This window comes from Pelobates fuscus, chromosome 8 (assembly GCF_036172605.1).
Source record: "Pelobates fuscus isolate aPelFus1 chromosome 8, aPelFus1.pri, whole genome shotgun sequence".
Classification (NCBI taxonomy): Eukaryota; Metazoa; Chordata; class Amphibia; order Anura; family Pelobatidae; genus Pelobates; species Pelobates fuscus.
Window position 1 is genome coordinate 8418192 of NC_086324.1, and position 24601 is coordinate 8442792.

General features: G+C 42.0%; 1 protein-coding gene across 1 annotated transcript in view; it reads right to left on the reverse strand.

Annotated features, from left to right (window-relative positions):
• Nucleotides 1–19832, reverse strand: part of TFCP2L1 (transcription factor CP2 like 1) — a 34456-nt gene extending 14624 nt beyond the window's left edge. Inside the window, exons 1-2 of the mRNA XM_063429203.1 lie at nucleotides 19464–19832; nucleotides 11732–11883 (exon numbers count right to left, since the gene is read on the reverse strand). Coding sequence (XP_063285273.1) covers nucleotides 11732–11883; nucleotides 19464–19525 — 214 coding nt within the window. The 5' untranslated portion in view covers nucleotides 19526–19832. The remainder of the gene's footprint in view (nucleotides 1–11731; nucleotides 11884–19463) is intronic.
• Nucleotides 19833–24601: the final 4769 nt, after the last annotated feature.

The following is a 24601-nucleotide window of genomic DNA, read 5'->3' on the forward strand; positions in this document are numbered from 1 at the left end:
TGGGTAGGTGTTGATGTAGATGATAGTTATGGGTTGCATTGTTGGAGGGTGGGTAGGACTCTTGCTGCTGGGTAGGTGTTGATGTAGATGATAGCGATGGGTTGCATTGTTGGAGGGTGGGTAGGACTCTTGCTGCTGGGTAGGTGTTGATGTAGATGATAGCGATGGGTTGCATTGTTAGAGGGTGGGTAGGACTCTTGCTGCTGGGTAGGTATTGATGTAGATAGTTATGGGTTGTATTGTTGGAGGGTGGGTAGGACTCTTGCTGCTGGGTAGGTGTTGATGTAGATGATAGTTATGGGTTGCATTTTTGTAGAGTGGGTAGGACTCTTGCTGCTGGGTAGGTATTGATGTAGATGATAGTTATGGGTTGTATTGTTGGAGGGTGGGTAGGACTCTTGCTGCTGGGTAGGTGTTGATGTAGATGATAGCGATGGGTTGCATTGTTAGAGGGTGGGTAGGACTCTTGCTGCTGGGTAGGTATTGATGTAGATAGTTATGGGTTGTATTGTTGGAGGGTGGGTAGGACTCTTGCTGCTGGGTAGGTGTTGATGTAGATGATAGTTATGGGTTGCATTGTTGGAGGGTGGGTAGGACTCTTGCTGCTGGGTAGGTGTTGATGTAGATGATAGTTATGGGTTGTATTGTTGGAGGGTGGGTAGGACTCTTGCTGCTGGGTAGGTGTTGATGTAGATGATAGTTATGGGTTGTATTGTTGGAGGGTGGGTAGGACTCTTGCTGCTGGGTAGGTGTTGATGTAGATGATAGTTATGGGTTGCATTGTTGGAGGGTGGGTAGGACTCTTGCTGCTGGGTAGGTGTTGATGTAGATGATAGCGATGGGTTGCATTGTTAGAGGGTGGGTAGGACTCTTGCTGCTGGGTATGTATTGATGTAGATAGTTATGGGTTGTATTGTTGGAGGGTGGGTAGGACTCTTGCTGCTGGGTAGGTGTTGATGTAGATGATAGTTATGGGTTGCATTGTTGGAGGGTGGGTAGGACTCTTGCTGCTGGGTAGGTGTTGATGTAGATGGGTTGCATTTTTGGAGAGTGGGTAGGACTCTTGCTACTGGGTAGGTCCTGATGTAGATGATAGCTATGGGTTGCCTTGTTGGAGAGTGGGTAGGACTTGTGCTGCTGGGTAGGTGTTGATGTAGATGATAGCTATGGGTTGCATTGTTGGAGGATGGCAGGACTTGTAAGGTATGTGTAGATATCAGTTATGGGTTGCATTGTTGGAGAGTGGGTAGGACTATTGCTCTTGGGTAGGTGTAGATGATAGCTATGTGTTGCATTGTCGGAGGGTGGGTAGGACTCTTGCTGCTGGGTAGGTATTGATGTAGATGATAGTTATGGGCTGTATTGATAGGACCCTTGCTCTTGGGTAGGTGCTGACACAGATGTCAGTTATGGATTGCATTGTTGGAAGGTAGGTAGGACTCTTGCTGTAGGGTGGTGTTGATGTAGATGTTAGTTATGAGTTGCATTGGTGGAGGGGGGTAGGACTCATTGGGTGGGTGTTGACTGGACTGTTTTGTTAAGACTGCATTGTAGGAGGGCGGGCAACACTGCTGCTTCTAGTGGGAATGGCCGTCAAAATAGAGTAAGTCAAGGTGAGCTGGATTGGTACTGCTTGGTCAGTTTTTATTTGGATGGGATTCAAAACAGAAACTTTATATCAGAAAACAAACAGGAGCAGGTTGTGTAATTATCAAGTTTTGCATGAATAAAATAAGAATTACAGATTGGTAATCTCATATGTTATTGACACATGGAAATCACAAGTCTCTGAGGTGTATAATGATTGGCTGAGTGTGGTGCTGCCAGTAATCCATTCATTCACAAACTGTTCTAAGCCAATACATTCTCTATCCATTTAGCTGTCACTGGGGCCAAGAGTATCGTGTTCTGAAATCTCCTGCCAAGAGAAATGTCAGCCTATGGCAGGTACACATGTAGGTGTCACTGCCCTAGGAATAAAATGTTCCAGTGTAGAAGATATCCCTCCCATATGACAAACATCAGTTGTCCATAGTAATTATACTAGTAGTCTGCAATTAAAGCCATAAATGAGCTTCTAAGCAAGCAGCTAAATCACTCGTTAACTGCTGAATTGGGCTTGTGGGAAAATCAAACAATTATCTGTTGATTTGGCAGGACAGCAGTACTAGTGAGCAATGGCCAAAATCTACAATATTTACAGAAAATAGCTTCTCATCAATATCATTATACGGTATATAGTAACCAATTATAGGAGTAAAAACTACTAAACTATTACATGGTAAATATAAGATTTCAGCAGAGAATTCTTTAAGACAGAATTCAGAATTAAAAAAAAAAAATAGAGCAAGACCCTCAAATCAATGGAAGTGGAACGCTATAAGTAAAAAAAAAAAAAAAAAGTACTTTTAGAGTATGCTATGAAATAGTTTGGCAAAGTGTCTAAATGAGTCATAATTTGTGTTACAGAGACACAGTACATGACCAATTCATAATACAGGCTTGATTTACAGGAGGTCTACCTCAACTCTTCTATTTCTACTTTACGAAATCTGATCTGTTGGGGGCAGCTCATACACATGATGCAACAAGGAAACAAAATATCTTTCACGTCCCAAACTTACTAACTAGGTAAACGGTAAAATACGGGGATATTCTATTGCAAACGCATATAACCGCATTTATAAAATATTTAGCTACAAAATTACTAAAGTGCTGCTTCCCCAAAGTATGTTAAAGGGAAAAAAATGAAGGAGGTTATAATGAAAAAAGTACTCACAATTCAATTGGATGTGTAAATTTATGGATAATCCGCTCCAAATAAACAATGTTCCAATGAAAATCCAGATGAATGTAAAATGAGGAATATATTGAATTCTTGAGAATCTCTGATAATCCTTGTTGTTGCTTACATCCAAATACAGGCAAGACAAACGGGGGAACGCCACTAGGCAGGAAAGTAGGCATTTCACGTCTAACAGGAGACACTTCTTCAGCAATGTTTCTGAGAAACGTTTGCGGTTAGACGTGAAATGCATACTTTCTTGCCTAGTGGCGTTCCCCAGTTTGTCTTGTCTGTATTTGGATGTAAGCAACAACAAGGATTATCCCTGTTCATTACTTCAGAGATTCTCAAGAAGGCAATATATTCCTTATTTTACATTTATTTAGCTAGAAACGTGTGTAGCGCATAAATAGAGCAAGCTTCCATATGAGCTACACATAGCATTTATTATTTGGGAGATATTGTATGGGGTGCTTCCAGCTCTACCTACTTGTCTAGGTTATAATACAAACATTAAAAACTGGTCTATAATTTAGTTACTAGATTAAGGATGTCCAACTGTGGTCCTCCAGCTGTTGTACTATAATTCCCAGCTTCCTCATCTGGCGTCAAAGGATAATTGAGCACATGCCATAGTAACAAATTAAATGGAAAAAAAAAACAGAATGGAAGGTTTTATTTCCATAAGACATGTGGTGCATAAAATAGTTTATTTACACTGTATTGGGAAACATGATGTGAATTCATATTGCACACATAGCAAGTAGGAAGGTGCTACATCTAAGGGCTTTGGAGAGGATTATGGGAATTGTATTTCAATTTCAAGAGCTGGAAGGCTTCAGTTGAACATTCCATACACTGCCCGTACCACAATGTATCTTCCATTACACAATAGATCTTGGTAGGATTCAGCATGGCTTCCAAAATATACGTTTGTCAAAGGACTTTCCTAGGCTGTAACAAAGTAGAGGAAGAAAAGCAAAATAGATACCTGTCACCTCCAACTGTTGTACATCAGGAAATTCCTCTAACCACCCACCTACAAAAGAGAGCAGGGTGCGGGATTCTGAGCGGGGAGCTTAGCATCACCCAAGATGGACCAAGAACAAGTTTTTCTCCACAGGAAAACAGGTGAAAAAAACAGTTGAGAACTGGGAAAACAAAACACTCCCTCAGATTGGAAATAGTAACTACACAAAAATCACACTGAAGAGCGAGAATGCGATGGTATCTAGCGGACCTGCAGAGAGAGGCGGTTACGGTGCAGACCGTACAGCCTGCGTACAGCGCTCCAGAGGAAGAGCATGACACATTGTATCAAGGAGAAAATAAAAGCAGATTTAGAATTTTACAGGCAGTGTCTGATAAGATGGGGACCTGTAACCCTTAATCAAAAAATGTGTCGCATAGACCTCTGACAAAAAAATGTAAACTTCAATCAATTTATATAGTTTACGTGTTTTTATTTGTATTTCCCCCGGAACGTGTTAATGTTTAATTCCATCCAAAGCCACGGGCACTGGTAAACACAGTCAGAATTGAGAATTTGAGGAGCCTGTTTTAGATGCTCAGAAATTGTCCAGATTGACAAAATAACTTTTCAACGTCATACATGGTGCCTTCCTCTGGAGCACAGCTTGTGAATTGGTAAAATTGCGTTATGAAAACATACCACAAATCAAACAAGTCTGTGCTGTGGTGGGTCTGTGTAAGAAGAGTGCCCCTCCCAGCATTGCCACATTAAACATTCGGTCCACTCTTCCATACAGACTCACTACAGCAGGGACTGACAAACTTAGAATTCAGGAGCAACAGACCTGTCCAGGAGTTTAGGAGCCAGAGACGTGGTACATCCAAGATGTTCTATGTAAAACACACAAAAACCACAGGAGCCTCCGGTGACATTTTAAGAATGTTTCACTGCCTGGCACCCAGGGTTTGTCAAACCCTGTACTACACTACAGCTACAGTGACCTCAAGCCGAATAACTGCACTATAAAACAAGTCCCTAAAACTCTACAAACTTTATATCCCTCCAAAATAAAGGAAACCCCTCTCTGGACTCAAAGTATCTTTCTATTCCATAAGTAGGACCAGATTAAAAGACTCATAAATATTATAGGAGGTAACACAATCGCACAATAATAACTAAAATAAACCCATCAAAAATGAAATACCAAAAACCTTAAAAAAAAAAAAACACATTATACAAAACGGTCTGAATGTTGTGTTAAACATATTGAAAATTGGGTAGTGTTCAGTGGATTTTGAGATATACATTTACATTTTAGCTCATGTGCCTGGCACCACAGACAAATTGGGCTCTAAAGCCCCTCTTATGTTGGGATTGGAGCTCGGTATATGAAAATCATTACAAGGGACGGATAATATGAAGAATCAGGAAGAGGCAGTGTATATAGCGGGAAACGTGCAAACCAGTTCTAAATATCTATATTTATAATTAACACAACATGCAGATTTTTAAAACTCTCTTAATGTAATAAAAAAACAATGGCTCCTCGTTTAAAAAAACTGTAGAGAAAATAATGACAGCACAACACCAAAGTGCCAGAGAAGGGTTTACTCCACCTGTAGGAAGTGGTACACCCAGTTGGCAATTTTGCCCGGTGGAATAAACTTTTTTTTTAACAACTGGCTGGCTTTATTTTCCTTTTTACTTTAAGAGTATTTGTGGATCTGAGAACTAGACATGCTATCACTTGGTATGCACATCAAAAGTCTTTGTTGGAAAAATATTTTCCATAGGCTATGGGTAGACGCAGAACATTTAGCCACACCCACAGCGCTACATGTGGATTGCACAGAGGGGTTTTAGTTCAGCAACTACTCAAAAGATGCATGTGGACACCTTGCTCTAAAAGAAAATTACTGGATTTTACTTATTTTTTACTGCACTGAATATTTTCATAAAAAGTATCACGAAAGTAATGACATTCCAATAACTGCCATAGTTTCATTAAGTAGATATTTTTTTAAATGTGTTGCCGTCTCTAAGAGGCAGTTGCTTTCCAAATTCTCCAAACTGTTTTTCACTGTTATTTGAGTAAAATATTTCACAAACTGGAGAGCCTCAGACTCACAGCAGAAGCAGAAAGAGGCTTTGCAAGTACTAAACTTCCTACCAGGTGCAATTGTTTTTGAATGTTTTAGTAAAATGGGAAATTGCAGGTTATTGAAAGGTAAATTACTGCATAATTATTATTACAAACAAAAACACAAGAATAACTGTTCCTAACTTTCTTTGGCATTATAAAGTTCTTTCCTGAGAGTGGAGACCGGTCACTGCAGGTTCTATATATTCTATATATCGCTGTGCTGGTGAGAACCTAATGCTTATATTATGACTTACTGCAAGCACAGCCTAACCAATTCTATCCATGGGGTGTGCAGTCTGCATATAACATCCATCAGTATCTGTTTAACCCCATGTTTTGGGTGAAAGTAAATACAAATCATGATGTGGTTTCTTTACCAATTGCCTGCATGTGTAGTTTCTTTTAGTTTATTAAAACAACATTCAAAAAGGTTCACTTTAATTGGATTTTTGATATGTTTATTATTCTCCGTATTTAATGGGACACTAGAGCCACCAGAATCAGTACAGCTCAATGTGGTGGTTCTGGTATCTATAGTCTGTCCCTGCATGCTTTTTAATGTAAACGCTGCCTTTTTACATTGCTGCCTAGTGACACCTCTAGACGGCTATTAGAGGTGCTTCCCATAGAGATACACTGATTCAATGCAGCTCTATGAGGAGGTGCTGACTGACATAGCGCTACGTTCTGTCTCCCAAAGCTTTTTCTGTGAGAATGCATTGGATTGGCTGAGATCATCAAAATGAATGATCTCAGCAATGGAAGCGGGGCCAGCCAACGGCCAAACTATGGAGAAACGTAAGTAAACTCATCTTTTAACTCCAGAGAGAGGGGGCCAGTCATTTAAACATCTGTTCCAGCACTATAGTGCTAGGATTACATGTTTAAATTCCTTACACATCTCCCTGTCAATCATTGTTATAAGCTCCGCCCTTACACCTGGCAGTCAGTATAGAGGGAGCCACCTCCATCTTAGCTCCCTGTCAATCATTGATATAAGCTCCGCCCTTACACCTGGCAGTCAGTATAGAGAGAGCCACCTCCATCTTAGCTCCCTGTCAGTCATTGTTATAAGCTCCGCCCTTTACACCTTGCAGTCAGTATAGAGAGAGCCACCTCCATCTTAGCTCCCTGTCAGTCATTGTTATAAGCTCCGCCCTTTACACCTGGCAGTCAGTATAGAGAGAGACACCTCCATCTTAGCTCCCTGTCAATCATTGTTAGAAGCCCCGCCCTTTACACCTGGCAGTCAGTATAGAGAGAGCCACCTCCATCTTAGCTCCCTGTCAATCATGGTTATAAGCTCTGCCCTTTACACCTGGCAGTCAGTATAGAGAGAGCTGCCTCCATCTTAGCTCCCTGTCAATCATTGTTATAAGCTCCGTCCTTTACATCTGGCAGTCAGTATAGAGAGAGCCACCTCCATCTTAGCTCCCTGTCAGTCATTGTTATAAGCTCCGTCCTTTACACATAGCAGTCAGTATAGAGAGAGCTGCCTCCATCTTAGCTCCCTGTCAATCATTGTTATAAGCTCCGCCCTTTACACCTGGCAGCCAGCACAGAGAGAGCCGCCTCCATCTTAGCTCCCTGTCAATCATTGTTCTAAGCTCCGCCCTTTACACCTGGCAGCATAGAGAGAGTAGACAGAGAAGAGGAGAAATTAAACAACGTTTCTATCTCTCCACTTTATTTCCAATGTGTGCCCTGCCTTTGCCTTGTCTGAACTGGATTATGATATCATTTGATAAATGTTTAATAGAAATTAAAAAGAAAACAAAGCATCTGATGTTTAATACAAGTTCTAGAGAAGGTGACAGCTCCTAATGTCTGTAAAGACATGCATGGAATGGTTTAATATGAGCCTGTCTAATCCAAAATAATGTTTGCCTTATACTGCGAGTCTTGCAGAGTATGCAGTGACAGGTATACCAAATTTTGTTTGACTTTTTGGGAAATTCAGTAGCATTAATTTTCACTGATTTGTCTCTCCGGACACATTTGTGTTAGGCTTCTGTAAAATCTAAAATCTATATTGTTAAATAATTTACTGTGGGCAGTGTGAAACACTGAGGATGCTGTCCCTTTTAAATAAGTTTAAACAAAATCAAATACAGGAATGTTCAGTTTAAGCCTTTTTGAATAGAAAAGGCCAGGGTTAGCAGCGAAGCGAGCGGTTAATGGATTCTAGGACCAGATGCCAGGATTGCTTTAATCAGGCAGCAGCTAGTTATGTAACTATTAGAGACATGCGCGTTAATAGAGTAAGGCACACGCCAGCAGATCTTAGCAGTAATGAGATTAACTGTGCGAACACGCGAGAGGAGCAAGTCAATGCATGCAGACAACTCAATCTACAACGGGAAAGGAGGAATCAGAGATTAGTCAGTGAGAATGTATTACTTTTTTGAAGGAAAGACTGATTAATTATTGTATTTTAATCTGCCTTGTAATCGAGTATTAAGCATATTTTCACTAATGCTGAGGATGTGATTCTGAACTGCCTAGAATGTACCCTGTGATAAATTATCTGAATATATTATTCTTAGAGATACAGAGTATGCCTAAGAATTGCCTGTAGATTGTGTCACATTATGCCCCTGCGATGGGTGTTTGGGTTTCACAGAGACTGATGGGTGCTTGTAGAGTTTGGGGTTTAGTGCCGGGCATTGAGCTGAAACTCAGATACAGAAAATCAGATGGATTTTTGTTTTGATAAAACTATTTTTATAAACTTAGCAGAAGTTAATTTCTCTTCACTACAATCCAGTCTTAAATGTATAAAACTCAAGAGTTCTTGCGGTTTGGGAAGATTGGGGCGGCCCATCCTCAAACCCCGCAGACTGCAATCTGCACATTATAAAGGATGGCTTTTTCCATTCTGCATTGAGAACGGTGGGGAAAACACAAACTCCAGCAATCTTACAAAGGGTACGTGACATTGTATATTGCCCTTGTTAATAATAAATTCCAAGTTAATAACAAATCCAGCCAAACCTTGGGAATTAAGAAAATAAATATGGCTCTCTGCCCATTGCTAGGTGGAATTTTATCAAAGCTTCAAGGAACAATTTTGCAGAGAATCTAGTTTTCCAAAGATATGTAACAAAGTGACATAACGCAAGTTCTGCAGTTTGCTATATATGTTGTCCAAGGAGTTATTTGCACAAAGACAGCACAGAATCCAAGAGCCTCTCACAAAGTTATTAGTTGGCAATCGAGGTTTTAAACATTTTATTTAGAGAACAAGGAACATCTAAAAAACTAGCTACAGGACGACCTTATTGAGGTATAAATTCAAGCCGCACTATAGAGTCAGGAACACAAATATGTATTCCTGACCCTATTACTTTAAAACCACCATCTAGCCCCCCCCCTTGCCTCTCTAGATTTAGTAAAATCTTAGCCAATCACAGAGCTTTCCCATAGGATTGGCTGAGACTGTCAGATCAGGGGCAGAGCCAACACAAGTCAAATACAGCCCTGGCCAATCAGCATCTCATAGAAATGAATTGAATCAATGAATCTATATGAGGAAAGTATATAGGAGGGTGGAAACACTGAATGGCAGTGCTGCTTACCATCTATGGAGTGGCCAGTGGAGGTGTCCCTAGGCTGCAATGTAAACACTGCATTTTCTCTGAAACAAGCAGTGTTTACAGGAAAAAGTCTGAAGGGAATGATTCTACTCACCAGAACAAATTAAATAAGCTGTAGTTGTCTTGGTGACTATAAGTGTCCCTTTAGGTGATGGATACATTTGGCTCTCTGCGTTTATAATAATTTGCCTGAGTAATAATATAGATGAGGTATGTTGGAAGATGCAGTTACAAGTAACTCTTAAATTTGTAAAATATTACATTTGAAAAATATTTCTCTGACTTTCACAGAATGAAAGGTCATGCTGAGCTGTGCATTCCAAGAGTTCCATTTAAGGAGGGGGGCCATGCTCATGTCAAAACGAAAGGTTTTATGAGTTATAAATGTAGCCCTTAGCCCAGAACCATGAGACAGATGTTAATTTAGCAGATACCAGATCAACGGAGCTTTGGGTAAGTAAGAAATTGCAAACGTCTGTAGGACTAGCTGGAGAATGACAGGGAAATGATAGACTGCTTTACAGGAGTCCCATCTGCAATGCATTTCCTGAAGCTTCGTCCTGCGGGAATGCAACATCTGTCACTGCCTCCCATCATGCACTGCATTGGCAGAGCATCATGGGATATATAGTCCACTGAGATTTGAGTCCTAGATGAAGAATATCTAATTCAGTTTGGGTCATTTTTCTCCAGGTTAAATTCAGTTTCCACTGGTACATTTTGTACATGGGGGCGTCAAACTGCATTATTGTTGGACTGCAACTCCCATTATTCCAAGTCAAATTGTATGAAATTTTTAAGGGTAATTTCTGGAGAAGGTTCTCTGACACCCTTGGTTATAGGTTTAAATGTATTTTATAGAAAAGAAAACCCTCCCATGTTTCCAAGATTCTGATCTGCAAATTCTCAGAGGCTCATGTACAACTGTGCACAGCCATCCATCAATCACCTGACAGTGTGCACAGCGTCCCAAAGGTCAAGAACGTTTAATTACACACTAGGTCTTGGTGGTATGGAGGGGGAGGAAATTTAAGAGTCCAGGCCTCCTAAAAACGTTTAGGTAACTAAAAATAAAAACATAAAGGCTTCCTGAATATTTGTACAAATTTCACAGTAGACACAAAAAAAAAAAAAATCGACAAGTATAGGAATCACATGTCCACGTGAACTAATGTATCCAAAGTTTAAAGGAACATTTTACTGAAAAAAGATATATATATATATTATTATTTTATTTTTTTTTTAATTATTTTTTTTAAGTCCACGGTGTCAGTGCATTTTTTAAATTAAATTCCTACTTTTTATATTGGGGAAAAAAAAAACAACAACAAAACATTAAAATCACCTTTGAATTTGCATTTAATCCAGCGCTCAGACTCCTCACTGCAGCCCAATCCTCTTACTGTGAAGTCATCAAGCTTGATGACTTTTGTCCAATCAGAAGAAAAAGCTTCGCCTAGAAAAAGATTGCTGACATATCGCTGCGATCTTTTAACTCTGGAGACACACCCAGCTCTGGTGTCCAAAATTAATTAATTAAGATGGAGTGATTTTGAGGTGTAGACTGTCCCTTTAAACAGATATAGTTCTGGAAGAATAAAAATGAGCTGGATTGTAATCAGAGGGGTGCCATTCAAAAGAATGACTGACCACATGATGGGATTTTATATTAAAAATATTATAAAAAGCAGGTTTACATTTAAATTAAGACTATGCATTATTCAATAACTGGAGAATAAGATGTATATCCTAAACTGTGCGGAGGATTCTCAATAACATTATGGTTTTGCAAAGTTAGTTAAACCCACGTTCTTAAGAGCATATAGCTGCTAAGCAAGTGATTTCTGTTTGGAAAGAGAGAACTAAGCTTCAGGGAATGGGAAGCCAAAGTCTCTCATTACAAGATAAAATTATTATTATTATTATTATTATTAATTTATTTTTTACAGAATATAGAAAATGAGAACATTTATCCTTTAGTATTCCAAAATAAAAATAAAAGTGAAAGTCCGGCTGCGCAGTAACTCCTAATAGGATTTAGTCGCCATAGCTTTTACATTGGTCTCCAAGACTGCTGGAATGAAAAAGAAATAGGTTAAGTTTATAACAGATAATACATGGCACATTTCGAATCCATTCATAATGCTATCATAGATTACTACTACGGTTGCATGCTGTAAACAGGCTTATTACACATGATGCATGCATGTGCAAGTCACGCGCTCACTCCCTACCTTGGTTGAGATAAGTCAGCGTCTCCTCATGCAGTTTGACAGCAGGCGATGTCGCAGCACACAGAACGTACTGGAATGGAGGCAATTTGGCATTGTTCTCAGTGGAGAGAGGATTCTCCTCCTGTTTAAACAGCGGCAGCGCAAGGACGTCACTGAAATAAAGCATTATGCAGAGGGTTAATCACAAAATTATGGGGGGAAAAAGACAAACATCTTCCCATCTTCCCTAACATTGGGAACCAGCTCTGCGGGCACAAGAATCAAGTGACCGGCAGGAAGGAAGCGCACAGCGCTCAACCCTACCAGTCACTCAGGTTAGGTTGTTTGAGCGGACCGTGGTACAGGAGCTTCAGGTTTCCCGTACCCGGCCGGACAGACAAAGAACTGCTTCAAACTGAAGCTCCTGAACCGCAGTCGGCTATGCTCGGCCTTGCTACAAGAGAGATAATGAGGCACACCAGGGAGGAAAGAGGACCACTAAGGATGTACACACACACACACACACACACACATTAAAGAACAGGGAGGGAGAGAGAGGAGAGGAGAGGACACTAAGGGACTGGGAAGGGAGAGGATCCCTAAATATTCTTGAAAAAAAACAAAAAAAAAAAAAACTGACCGATATGTATATTTTGTGCATTTACCACTTAATAAAAAAATTAAATAAAAAAAAAAGATTTGCTAAAAAAAAGCAAATGTGAAGTGCCGTAAGAGCTTATTGTCGCTCAGCTCGGCAAGCTATTCAAAAATAGTCACTCATACAATCTGAGGTTTTTGAATAAAAGGGGAATCATGGGAAATCTCCAAACTCACAGATTCACCAGATAGTGTTTGAACACACAAGGGGCAGGTCTGAGACTTATCAGTAAACTGTCCCACCTCTGAACCGGCCACCTGAGGTAAAGGGCAAATATATATAGATTTAAATATACACTAAGGGCACAACAAGGTCATACCAGACAAACACAAAGCACAATTCAAGGCTGCCTGGCACAGATTTCCAGCCCTGGAAGGTTTAATAAATGTGGAGATAACTAAATCTTCGTTATCAATCCAATGCAAGACAACAAGTTACTTGAATGTTTAAATACTTTGCAATGTAGACTCCACATTAACTTCACATTCTCAGGGGTACAATTTTCTAATTGGATCCACAGCTTCTTAGTAATAGAAGAATCCAGGACAAAAAATGATTTACACTTCCAACGCATGGCTTCAATCTCAGAAAGTCTTCTAAAGATTCATGTTGGGCAGCCATGGATTAATAACACATTTAACATTCAGGAGAGATCTAGTTTAAACAAGACTTTCAGGGTGGAATTAGCATTACCCAACATGGACCTGGGCAATGCACTCCACAAACCCAACATGAAGAATCAAGGAATATTTTAACCCATATCTCTGACTGGCGACTTGTGGGGAACAACTGTCCACAAACAACAGTTTAAACAAAGCATTAACAATATCAATTTATTTTCTGTTACTTTGTTGTAGGATATGCTAAAGAAAAATAATGGCTAATTTAATTCCCTAAATGTTTACAAATGTGGGGCTTATTTTACCTTTAAGAAAAGATATTTTCATATCTTTTCTCTTTAACAGAACCAAACCACAGATTTATATTTTGGGCTAAATTCGGCACGTGGGTAGCTTTACAATGGCTGCATATCATCGGGGATGGTAGATGGGAGCTTATATTTAGCATTATTGCAATTTGTTAACTTATTCAAGAAAAATAAAGGCTTCTCAAGGAAGATGAGATTCTTCCGTCAAGAATGTAAAGCCAGATATGTTATAGAATGACCCTTCTTGAATAAATGGCTAAATGTTATACAGACCATCTTTAGAATGTATGGATAATTCATTTCACAGCCACAGTGTATAAGGTTTAAAATAAGAACGTTTCTTCCTGAGAAAATGTAAAACTTTATGAAATATTCCCAAATATTTTCATTTATAAATCACCAACAAATTCCATAGCATAGGACAGATTTTTGTAATTAGCACAATATATGAACCAGTTAATGGCAGAAGGTGTGAGAGGGTCTCTAGTTCCTGGAGTTTACAGTCTAATATCCTAAGTCTATCATATTCCTCTTTAATTCCATGAGACGTACCACTAAGAGGTCACTATAGCAAAGTAAAATGAATACAGCAAGAACCCCAGAAATCTAGTGTGCAGTGAGTTTACGGGATGTTTGAAATGAGGGCTGAACCTCTCTATACTGCATCTGTTTGCTTTAGCCAATAGTTGGATGTGACAGTACAATGTGTACAATGGTGGTCAGAGTTCCAATATTGTCACTGTGTGCCTAAATCATCCTAATCTATAGGGATACTCCAGGTACCAATACAGCTTAACCGCATTTGATTTTGGATTCATAATCATGACAATTTCTTCCACATTTACATCTGGATGGCTACATGTGCTCTATATTCAGTAAAGAGTCAGGGCTCACTGGATGGGTCTGCAGAGAATAGGAAACTTTACACAAAAATGTGTAATAATCAGAATAGAATCGATAGTTTGCTTTGATTTAAGGGGACAGACATACTTTAAGCATGTTTTGCCATTACGTTCATGGCCGATCAGCTCACAGGGCTGAAGATGGCAGAAGCTGTCCACTCTGCGCCAGGAGATGAACTCAGGGGCACTGGAGGTGAAAAGAGGTCAGGCAGGATTTTGGATGATGTTAATTCAGGACAGAGACATGGGTAGCACAACAAAATCTTGGCAATAGCCCTCAGACGGTGGAAGATTGCGAAGAACGAAAATAGAGCAGGCAGAGGATTAAATAAGTCAGAGTTTGAAGACCTCGGCTAAATTTAATAAAACTAATAAGAAAAAAAAAATGACTTTGGCACAGAGTAAACTAAAAACAACATTCTACACTAAGATAGCATCAACGCCAGAACAATAACCCATTAGAAAACCCAAATAGACAAGAGACATTGTCTCAGCCAATCATCTGCAAAGCAAGGTCACCTTCTTAATCTATACGCTGTAGTTGCAAAGTCATCACAAAATATATGGCTTACTTAAAGGGAAACTAGAAGCACAATAACTACTACAGTTTATTGTCTTATACAGGCCTTTGCATTATCACCACTCATTGTGTCACTACAGCTCATTGTATCATTACAGCTTTGTCTGTCATTACAACTTAATGTAGTGGTTGTGGTGCTAGTGGCTTTGGGTCCCTGTGGGTTTTGTCAAATGTTTCCAAGGATTTACACACAAAAAAACCCAACCTATGAATGATTACCCCAATACCACCCTTCAGCTAAAGATGTGGAATTAATACGTTTTACCTCATTACTTATATTACCAAATATTTGTATATTAGATCCTTGTTTCAATTCCGTGCACAAAATAGTCAACAGCAGCAATTCAGCTATGGTAAAAGGTTACAGAGATTTGGTATGGACGAATCATTCAGTACTCCAGTATCACTGGAAAGACTACAAAGACAGTGTGAAGACTGGAGATTTGTTTGAAAGATACCTGGTGATTCTAAGCTTGAGGTTTCATTCTCCAAAGTGGAACATAAAGTACTGAGTAAAGCAGGGTCAGCAACCAATCCCTTCCCTCCTAGAGACACTTATCCCTGCTCCCCTTGTATTGCCTGGGTATTTACCCTGCCTTTTCACATTCCTGTTGCCTTTAAGTTGTTAAAAATAACCCCAGGTGTGTTTTGACTTCTCTTTCAATCAGTTAAAATCCAATCTAAGAGCAATGTGGGGGCACATTACCCAATGGCCCTTTACATGTTACAAAAAATCTGTCCTGTGCAGTTGTAGCCCTACTTTGCATATATATATATATTTATTTATAATAAGCTTGTCATGTGCAAAAAAATCCAGAACATTCAAACTTGTTATAAATGTTGCCACCAATTCTCCTAAAAGTCAGTGAGATGCCAGTGCATTCGAGTTCTTGTACATTATTACTATTAGCAGTATTATATAGCTCAGCAGAAATCTGTCCCTTGGCTTCAACACAGCCTGATCTACGCCTGGCGGAGAGTTTAGAGGTAATGGGCACTATCCTCTTACAGCCAAACAAGTACCACATGGGCATGAAAGGCATTTAAAAAAAAACATCTAGGAAATATTACAACATAAAATTCCACAATTTATGGCAAAAAGGTTTTTTTTTTGGGGGGGGGGGGGGGGGGGGGGAGGGATAGAAATATAAAAATTGAGGAGATAATGCAACAAGTAAAATAAGTAATTGAGTGTCTTTTTGCAGTTTTCAGACTGCGATTCCTACTATTTTCAGTCAGTCCTAGGAACCCAAAAAGCTGTGTTTAGTACATCAACAATTACAGATCTGTACAATATTCAACGTAAAAAGCAGGTTTTGCAGTTTGGGCCTTTTTATGGTGATTGCAGGTGCCAGACCTTATTGCCAGCAGTTCCTCATTACAATTGTGGCAGCTGAAAGTGATACAATGTGGTATTGGAGGGTCATGGGGAGACATTGCATCACCTTAAGCTGCCCCAACGTCAGTGAGAAATAGTTTGTGGCACCTACAGGCAACATGAAGTCTTAAAATGTGAATTCTGTTAGTTATTAAAAAAAAAAAAGGAAATCTTATCTGGATCTGGATTTTACTTTTCTTACATGTTGACATAATCACATTACATATGTGATTGGGAATACAGTTAACATTACTTAATGGTTATTATTACACAAACATTTGAAATCAGGACTCTGATACAAAGAGCATCAACACAGAGCACAAATACAGAGTCCATGCACAGTGCACCGACACAGAGCCAATACACAGTGCACCGACACAGAGCCAATACACAGTGCACCGACACAGAGCCAATACACAGTGCACCGACACAGAGCCAATACACAGTGCACCGACACAGAGCCAATACACAGTGCACCGACACAGATTACTAATACAGTGTCCATACACAGTACACCAACACAGAGTACTAATACAGAGTCCGCACACCAACACAGAGTACAAATACAAAGTCCATACACAGTGCACCGACACAGATCACAAATACAGAGTCCATACGCAGTGCACCGACACAGAGCCAATACACAGTGCACCGACACAGAGCCAATACACAGTGCACCGACACAGAGCCAATACACAGTGCACCGACACAGAGCCAATACACAGTGCACCGACACAGAGCCAATACACAGTGCACCGACACAGAGCCAATACACAGTGCACCGACACAGAGCCAATACACAGTGCACCGACACAGAGTACTAATACAGTGTCCATACACAGTACACCAACACAGAGTACAAATACAGAGTCCGCACACCGTGCACCAACACAGAGTACAAATACAAAGTCCATACACAGTGCACCGACACAGATCACAAATACAGAGTCCATACACAGTGCACCGACACAGTACTAATACAGAATCCATACACAGTGCACCGACACAGAGTACTAATACAGAGTCCGCACACCGTGCACCAACACAGAGTACAAATACAAAGTCCATACACAGTGCACCGACACAGAGTACTAATACTGAGTCCGCACACCGCGCACCAACACAGAGTACAAATACAGAGTCCGCACACCGTGCACCAACACAGAGTACAAATACAAAGTCCATACACAGTGCACCGATACAGAGTACTAATACAGAGTCCATGCACAGTGCACCGACACAGAGTACTAATACAGAATCCATACACAGTGCACCGACACAGAGTACTAATACAGAATCCATACACAGTGCACCGACACAGAGTACTAATACAGAATCCATACACAGTGCACCGACAGAGCACAAATACAGAGTCCATGCACAGTGCACCGACACAGAGTACTAATACAGAATCCATACACAGTGCACCGACACAGAGTACTAATACAGAATCCATACACAGTGCACCGACACAGTACTAATACAGAGTCCATGCACAGTGCACCGACACAGAGTACTAATACAGAATCCATACACAGTGCACCGACACAGAGTACTAATACAGAATCCATACACAGTGCACCGACACAGAGTACTAATACAGAATCCATACACAGTGCACCGACAGAGCACAAATACAGAGTCCATACACAGTGCACCGACACAGAGTACTAATACAGAATCCATACACAGTGCACCGACACAGAGTACTAATACAGAATCCATACACAGTGCACCGACACAGAGTACTAATACAGAATCCATACACAGTGCACCGACAGAGCACAAATACAGTGTCCATACACAGTGCACCAACACAAAGTACTAATACAGAGTTCGCACACCGTGCACCGACAGAGTACTAATACAGAGTCCGCACACCGTGCACCAACACAGAGTACTAATACAGAATCCATACACAGTGCACCGACAGAGCACAAATACAGAGTCCATACACAGTGCACCGACACAAAGTACTAATACAGAGTTCGCACACCGTGCACCGACACAGAGTACTAATACAGAGTTCGCACACCGTGCACCGACACAGAGTACTAATACAGAGTTCGCACACCGTGCACCGACACAGAGTACTAATACAGAGTTCGCACCGACACAGAGTACTAATACAGAGTTCGCACACCGTGCACCGACACAGAGTACTAATACAGAGTCCGCACACCGTGCACCAACACAGAGTACAAATACAAAGTCCATACACAGTGCACTGACACAGATCATAAATACAGAGTACTAATACAGAGTCCGCACACAGTGCACCAACACAAATCACAAATACAGAGTCCATAAACAGTGCACCAACACAAAGCACAAATACAAAGTCCATACACAGTGCACCGACACAGAGGACTAATACAGAGTCCGCACACCGTGCATCTACACAGAGTACTAATACAGAATCCATACACAGTGCACCGACAGAGCACAAATACAGAGTCCATGCACAGTGCACCGACACAGTGCACTAATACAGTGTCCATACACAGTGCACCAACACAGAGCACTAATACAGAGTCCGCACACAGTGCACCTACACAGAGTACTAATACAGAGTCCGCAAACAGTGCACCAACACAAAGCACGAATACAGAGTCGATACAGTGCACCGACACATAGCACAACAGAGTACTAATACAGAGTCTGCATACAGTCTGCACACAGTGCACCTACACAGAGTACTAATACAGAGTCCATAAACATTGCACAAATTGAGAGTCCATAAACATTGCACAAATTGAGAGTCCGCACACAGTGCACCAACACAGAGTACTAATACAGAGTCTGCACACAGTACTAATACAGAGTCTGCACACAGTACTAATACAGAGTCTGCACACAGTACTAATACAGAGTCTGCACACAGTGCACCAACACAAAGCACAAATACAGAGCCCGCAAACAGTGCCCCTACACAGAGCCAAATACAGAGTTTACATAGTACACAATGAGCTAATAGACTCTAGGCAACCTTTGGCACTCCAGATGTTGTGCACTACATCCCCCATAATGCTCTTACACCCATAATGCTGGCAAAGCATCATGGGAGGTGTAGTCTAAAACATCTGGAGTGCCGAAGGTTGCCTATGCCTGCTCTAGATCATAGTGCACTATTAGTGTACTTGTGAACAGTGCGTTAATACACACACACAGAGTAACTAATTGTATTACCCTTTCTGAGATTGTATTATTAAGTAACATGTTGCATATAGAGAACTTTATCAAAAAAAGGTTTATTACTAAAAATTGAGTATTTACCCACCGAGCCCCAACAAGCAGTGACACTTACCGGAGGAACCCGCCTGCTTGATGATGGTTGTAGTTTTCAGGCTGTGAATGCCAGAAGAGCATTTTCAGGAGGGGTAACCGGGACAAAGAGTGGAAGAGATCCAGGCAGACCCCCTGCTCCTGTATTAGCACTCTCTGCACCCCCTGCTCCTGTATTAGCACGCTCTGCACCCCCTGCTCCTGTATTAGCACTCTCTGCACCCCCTGCTCCTGTATTAGCACTCTCTGCACCCCCTGCTCCTGTATTAGCACTATGTGCAGACCCCCTGCTCCTGTATTAGCACTCTGTGCAGGCCCCCTGCTCCTGTATTATAACCTCTTGATCTATTCCTGTTCAGAACCCTGGTTTCCCCTCTCTCTCCCTATGCATACCCCCCCTAATTCCCCCAGTGCATGCTCCCTGTCTCCCCTATAACTCCTCCCTACACTCCCCTAATCCCCCTCTATCTCTCCCTGATTAGTCTCTTGGACTAGTATCTGATAAACACTATACATAACCCTTGTCTCCCTTACGATTCCTCCTGGTACAGACTATTTGGCACCCCTGTGACCCCTCTCCTTGCAGGCTGGGATCCCCCTATTTGCAAACAGAGTGATCAGTGTCCCCAGGTACAGACTCCCAGCAGCTCCCGCTCTGCCAGCACAACGTTCTACAGCACGCGCTCACAGGCTGGTCGGGTCTTGCGCTCTGGCTCCCAGCTTTATTTGCCATCCGCCTCCTGCCTGTGATTGGTCAGTTTTACAACCCCTCCTCCTGCCCTGCGTGCTACTGGGACCCAAGCAGGGCCATGCCCGTGGGCAGCAGTGACAGGGTGTGCCTTCAGAGTGCACTGGGCACTCTAACCCCTGGGCAGCAGTGACAGGGTGTACCTTCAGAGGGCACTGGGCACTGTAACCCCTGGGCAGCAGTGACAGGGTGTGCCTTCAGAGGGCACTGGGCACTCTAACCCCTGGGCAGCAGTGACAGGGTGTACCTTCAGAGGGCACTGGGCACTCTAACCCCTGGGCAGCAGTGACAGGGTGTGCCTTCAGAGGGCACTGGGCATTGTAACACCTGGGCAGCAGTGACAGGGTGTACCTTCAGAGGGCACTGGGCACTGTAACCCCTGGGCAGCAGTGACAGGGTGTACCTTCAGAGGGCACTGGGCACTGTAACCCCTGGGCAGCAGTGACAGGGTGTGCCTTCAGAGGGCACTGGGCACTGTAACCCCTGGGCAGCAGTGACAGGGTGTGCCTTCAGAGGGCACTGGGCACTGTAACCCCTGGGCAGCAGTGACAGGGTGTGCCTTCAGAGGGCACTGGGCACTGTAACCCCTGGGCAGCAGTGACAGGGTGTACCTTCAGAGGGCACTGGGCACTGTAACCCCTGGGCAGCAGTGACAGGGTGTGCCTTCAGAGGGCACTGGGCATTGTAACCCCTGGGCAGCAGTGACAGGGTGTACCTTCAGAGGGCACTGGGCATTGTAACACCTGGGCAGCAGTGACAGGGTGTGCCTTCAGAGGGCACTGGGCATTGTAACCCCTGGGCAGCAGTGACAGGGTGTACCTTCAGAGGGCACTGGGCATTGTAACCCCTGGGCAGCAGTGACAGGGTGTGCCTTCAGAGGGCACTGGGCATTGTAACCCCTGGGCAGCAGTGACAGGGTGTGCCTTCAGAGGGCACCGGGCATTGTAACCCCTGGGCAGCAGTGACAGGGTGTGCCTTCAGAGGGCACCGGGCATTGTAACCCCTGGGCAGCAGTGACAGGGTGTGCCTTCAGAGGGCACTGGGCATTGTAACCCCTGGGCAGCAGTGACAGGGTGTGCCTTCAGAGGGCACTCTAACCCCTGGGTAGCAGTGACATGGTGTACCTTCAGAGGGCACTGGGCACTGTAACCCCTGGGCAGCAGTGACAGGGTGTGCCTTCAGAGGGCACTGGGCATTGTAACCCCTGGGCAGCAGTGACAGGGTGTGCCTTCAGAGGGCACTGGGCACTCTAACCCCTGGGCAGCAGTGACAGGGTGTGCCTTCAGAGGGCACTGGGCATTGTAACACCTGGGCAGCAGTGACAGGGTGTACCTTCAGAGGGCACTGGGCATTGTAACACCTGGGCAGCAGTGACAGGGTGTACCTTCAGAGGGCACTGGGCATTCTTACCCCTGGGCAGCCTGCATGCAGATCACTGAATATAATATAACACACAATGTATCATTGGGAGATCTCATCAGCTCTTTTTTTATTATATACTAGATCTTGCAATAGCATCAATTAATAATATTTACTATTCACAGGTTCCAGGGCTGTGCAGCCTAACCCGGCCACTTCATCAGGTATCACCATTGACTGGATATTATTCTCTAAACATGAGCTAAATATTCAATTCTTAAATTACTCTAAAAGAACCAAATTTAAAGAACTCCAACTTATTAAATGCAGAAATCCCTTCCAACTCAGCTAGTTAGACTGAAAGTGTGTAAATCCATTAACAGAGAGCCAATAAGTAAATAAATCCCTCATTAAAAAAAGCTTCTAGCCTGCAGTAATGCCTCTCTGCATATCTGTCACACTGAGAATTATTGGAAACTGACAAGGAAAAGTAATTGGGTGAAAAAATGTCCAATTCTGCTTTTTCCCAGCTCTGCTCTTTTAATGGAAAATTCTAATTTCCCTTATATGTGATTTCTAAGTTACCCGGTTAAGAGAATATTGTATCACGCATTGAAATGTACCCATAAACTGACGATTAATTGAAAGGAAATGACATCATGGTTTCTGTCTCAGTTTTGCAGATATAAATGCTGAAGAGATGGCACAGGGCAGGGTGATGGGGGTGTGAAGTTCTGTAAACATTTGCACATATCTTCTGGTTTTCCAAAACTAAGCCTTGACGTGCCAGCCCAGCACCAATAATCACCTCTACATCTGAAAAAAACTCTACCACTTCAGCTGTAAGCCTATTCCATGCATCCACTACCCTCTCAGTAAAGTAATACGTCCAGATATAAGTAACACAACCTCATGTACACTCTGCATATCACATAAACCCCGGTACACTCTGCATATCAAATAAACCCCGGTACACTCTGCATATCACATAAACCCCGGTACACTCTGCATATCACATAAACCCCGGTACACTCTGCATATCACAAAAACCCCTGTACACTCTACATATCACATAAACCCCTGTACACTCTGCATATCACATAAACCCCTGTACACTCTGCATATCACATAAACCCCGGTACACTCTGCATATCACATAAACCCCGGTACACTCTGCATATCACATAAACCCCTGTACACTCTGCATATCACATAAACTCCTGTACACTCTACATATCACATAAACCCCGGTACACTCTGCATATCACATAAACCCCTGTACACTCTACATATCACATAAACCCCTGTACACTCTACATATCACATAAACCCCTGTACACTCTACATATCACATAAACCCCTGTACACTCTGCATATCACATAAACCCCTGTACACTCTACATATCACATAAACACCTGTACACTCTACATATCACATAAACCCCTGTACACTCTACATATCACATAAACCCCTGTACACTCTACATATCACATAAACCCCTGTACACTCTGCATATCACATAAACCCCTGTACACTCTACATATCACATAAACACCTGTACACTCTGCATATCACATAAACCCCTGTACACTGTGCATATCACATAAACCCCTGTACACTGTGCATATCACATAAACTCCTGTACACTGTGCATATCACATAAACCCCTGTATATTCTGTATATCACATAAAGCCTGCCCATGGTGGGATTGTGATATGTAGGTTATCTATCACAATAAAATCCTGAATGCAACTATTTTACCTACAAACAAATTGCACATTTATGAAGCTCTGAGAGAATCTGTACATGTTGCTTTTGCCGTATACAACATATGCTGTACGAAAATGTATATGCTGGAGGAAGCATTGTTTCCTCAGTGATGTAACCAAGCAAGGGTTTAGATATCGCAGGGCCCTAGGCAAGTTACCAGTTTGCCCCTCCCCTAATCCATAGGTATGGTTAATAGGGCCAAACAAATTGATGGTTCCGGACTCCCTGTCTAACTCCTGGGACCTAGGAATGGTTAATCCTGCTCTGAGTTAGGCTCCTAGATATGGTGAGCTTTACAAATTATTACAACTATGATAAAGAGAATAAAGAGGACAATTCAAGCTGCACTTTATATTACAGCTTTTGCACAAATCATGGGTAGTTTTGATGGTTAGAATGCTCATCTAATATAAGCAAAAGAGTTCAAAAGTGCCATTTCTATTTCATTCCTATTTAGAACAAACACAAAGTATCATATTTACATGCACACAGACAGGGCCGCCACCAGAAATTTGGGGGCCCCTAACTGAGCTCAGGGTCTGGGCCCCTGGGGGCCCGCCTCCAAAAACCGCCCACAGAGACCGCCTCCAAATCCCGCCCACAGGAATACACACACAGACACAAACACATTCACTGATACAAAAGGACACAGATACACACACACACACACACACACACACACTGATACATACTAACAGACACACATACTGATACGCATATAGGCATACATACTGACACACAAATACTGAGACATACACACATATACAGACACACAGGCGTACATAGTGACAGACACATACTAACATAGATACAGACACACATGCATAAGGACATACAGACACAGACACATTCATAATGACATACAGACAGACATTCATACTGACATACACACATTCATACTGACATGCAGACATACATACACTGACATTCATACACACATAATTACATGCATACAGATAGACATACATGCATACATACATACAGACATACATTCATACTGGCATCCATACAGACACTGACATCCATACATACACACATTCATAATGACATACATTCATACTGGCATACATGCATTCATACAGACACACATTCATAATGACATGCAGACATACATACACTGACATGCATACACATAGACATACATGCATACAGACAGACATACACATTCATAATGACATGCATACATACATACACTGACATTCATACACATAATGACATGCATACAGATAGACATACATTCACACACAGACACACAGACAGACATACACACAGACAGACATA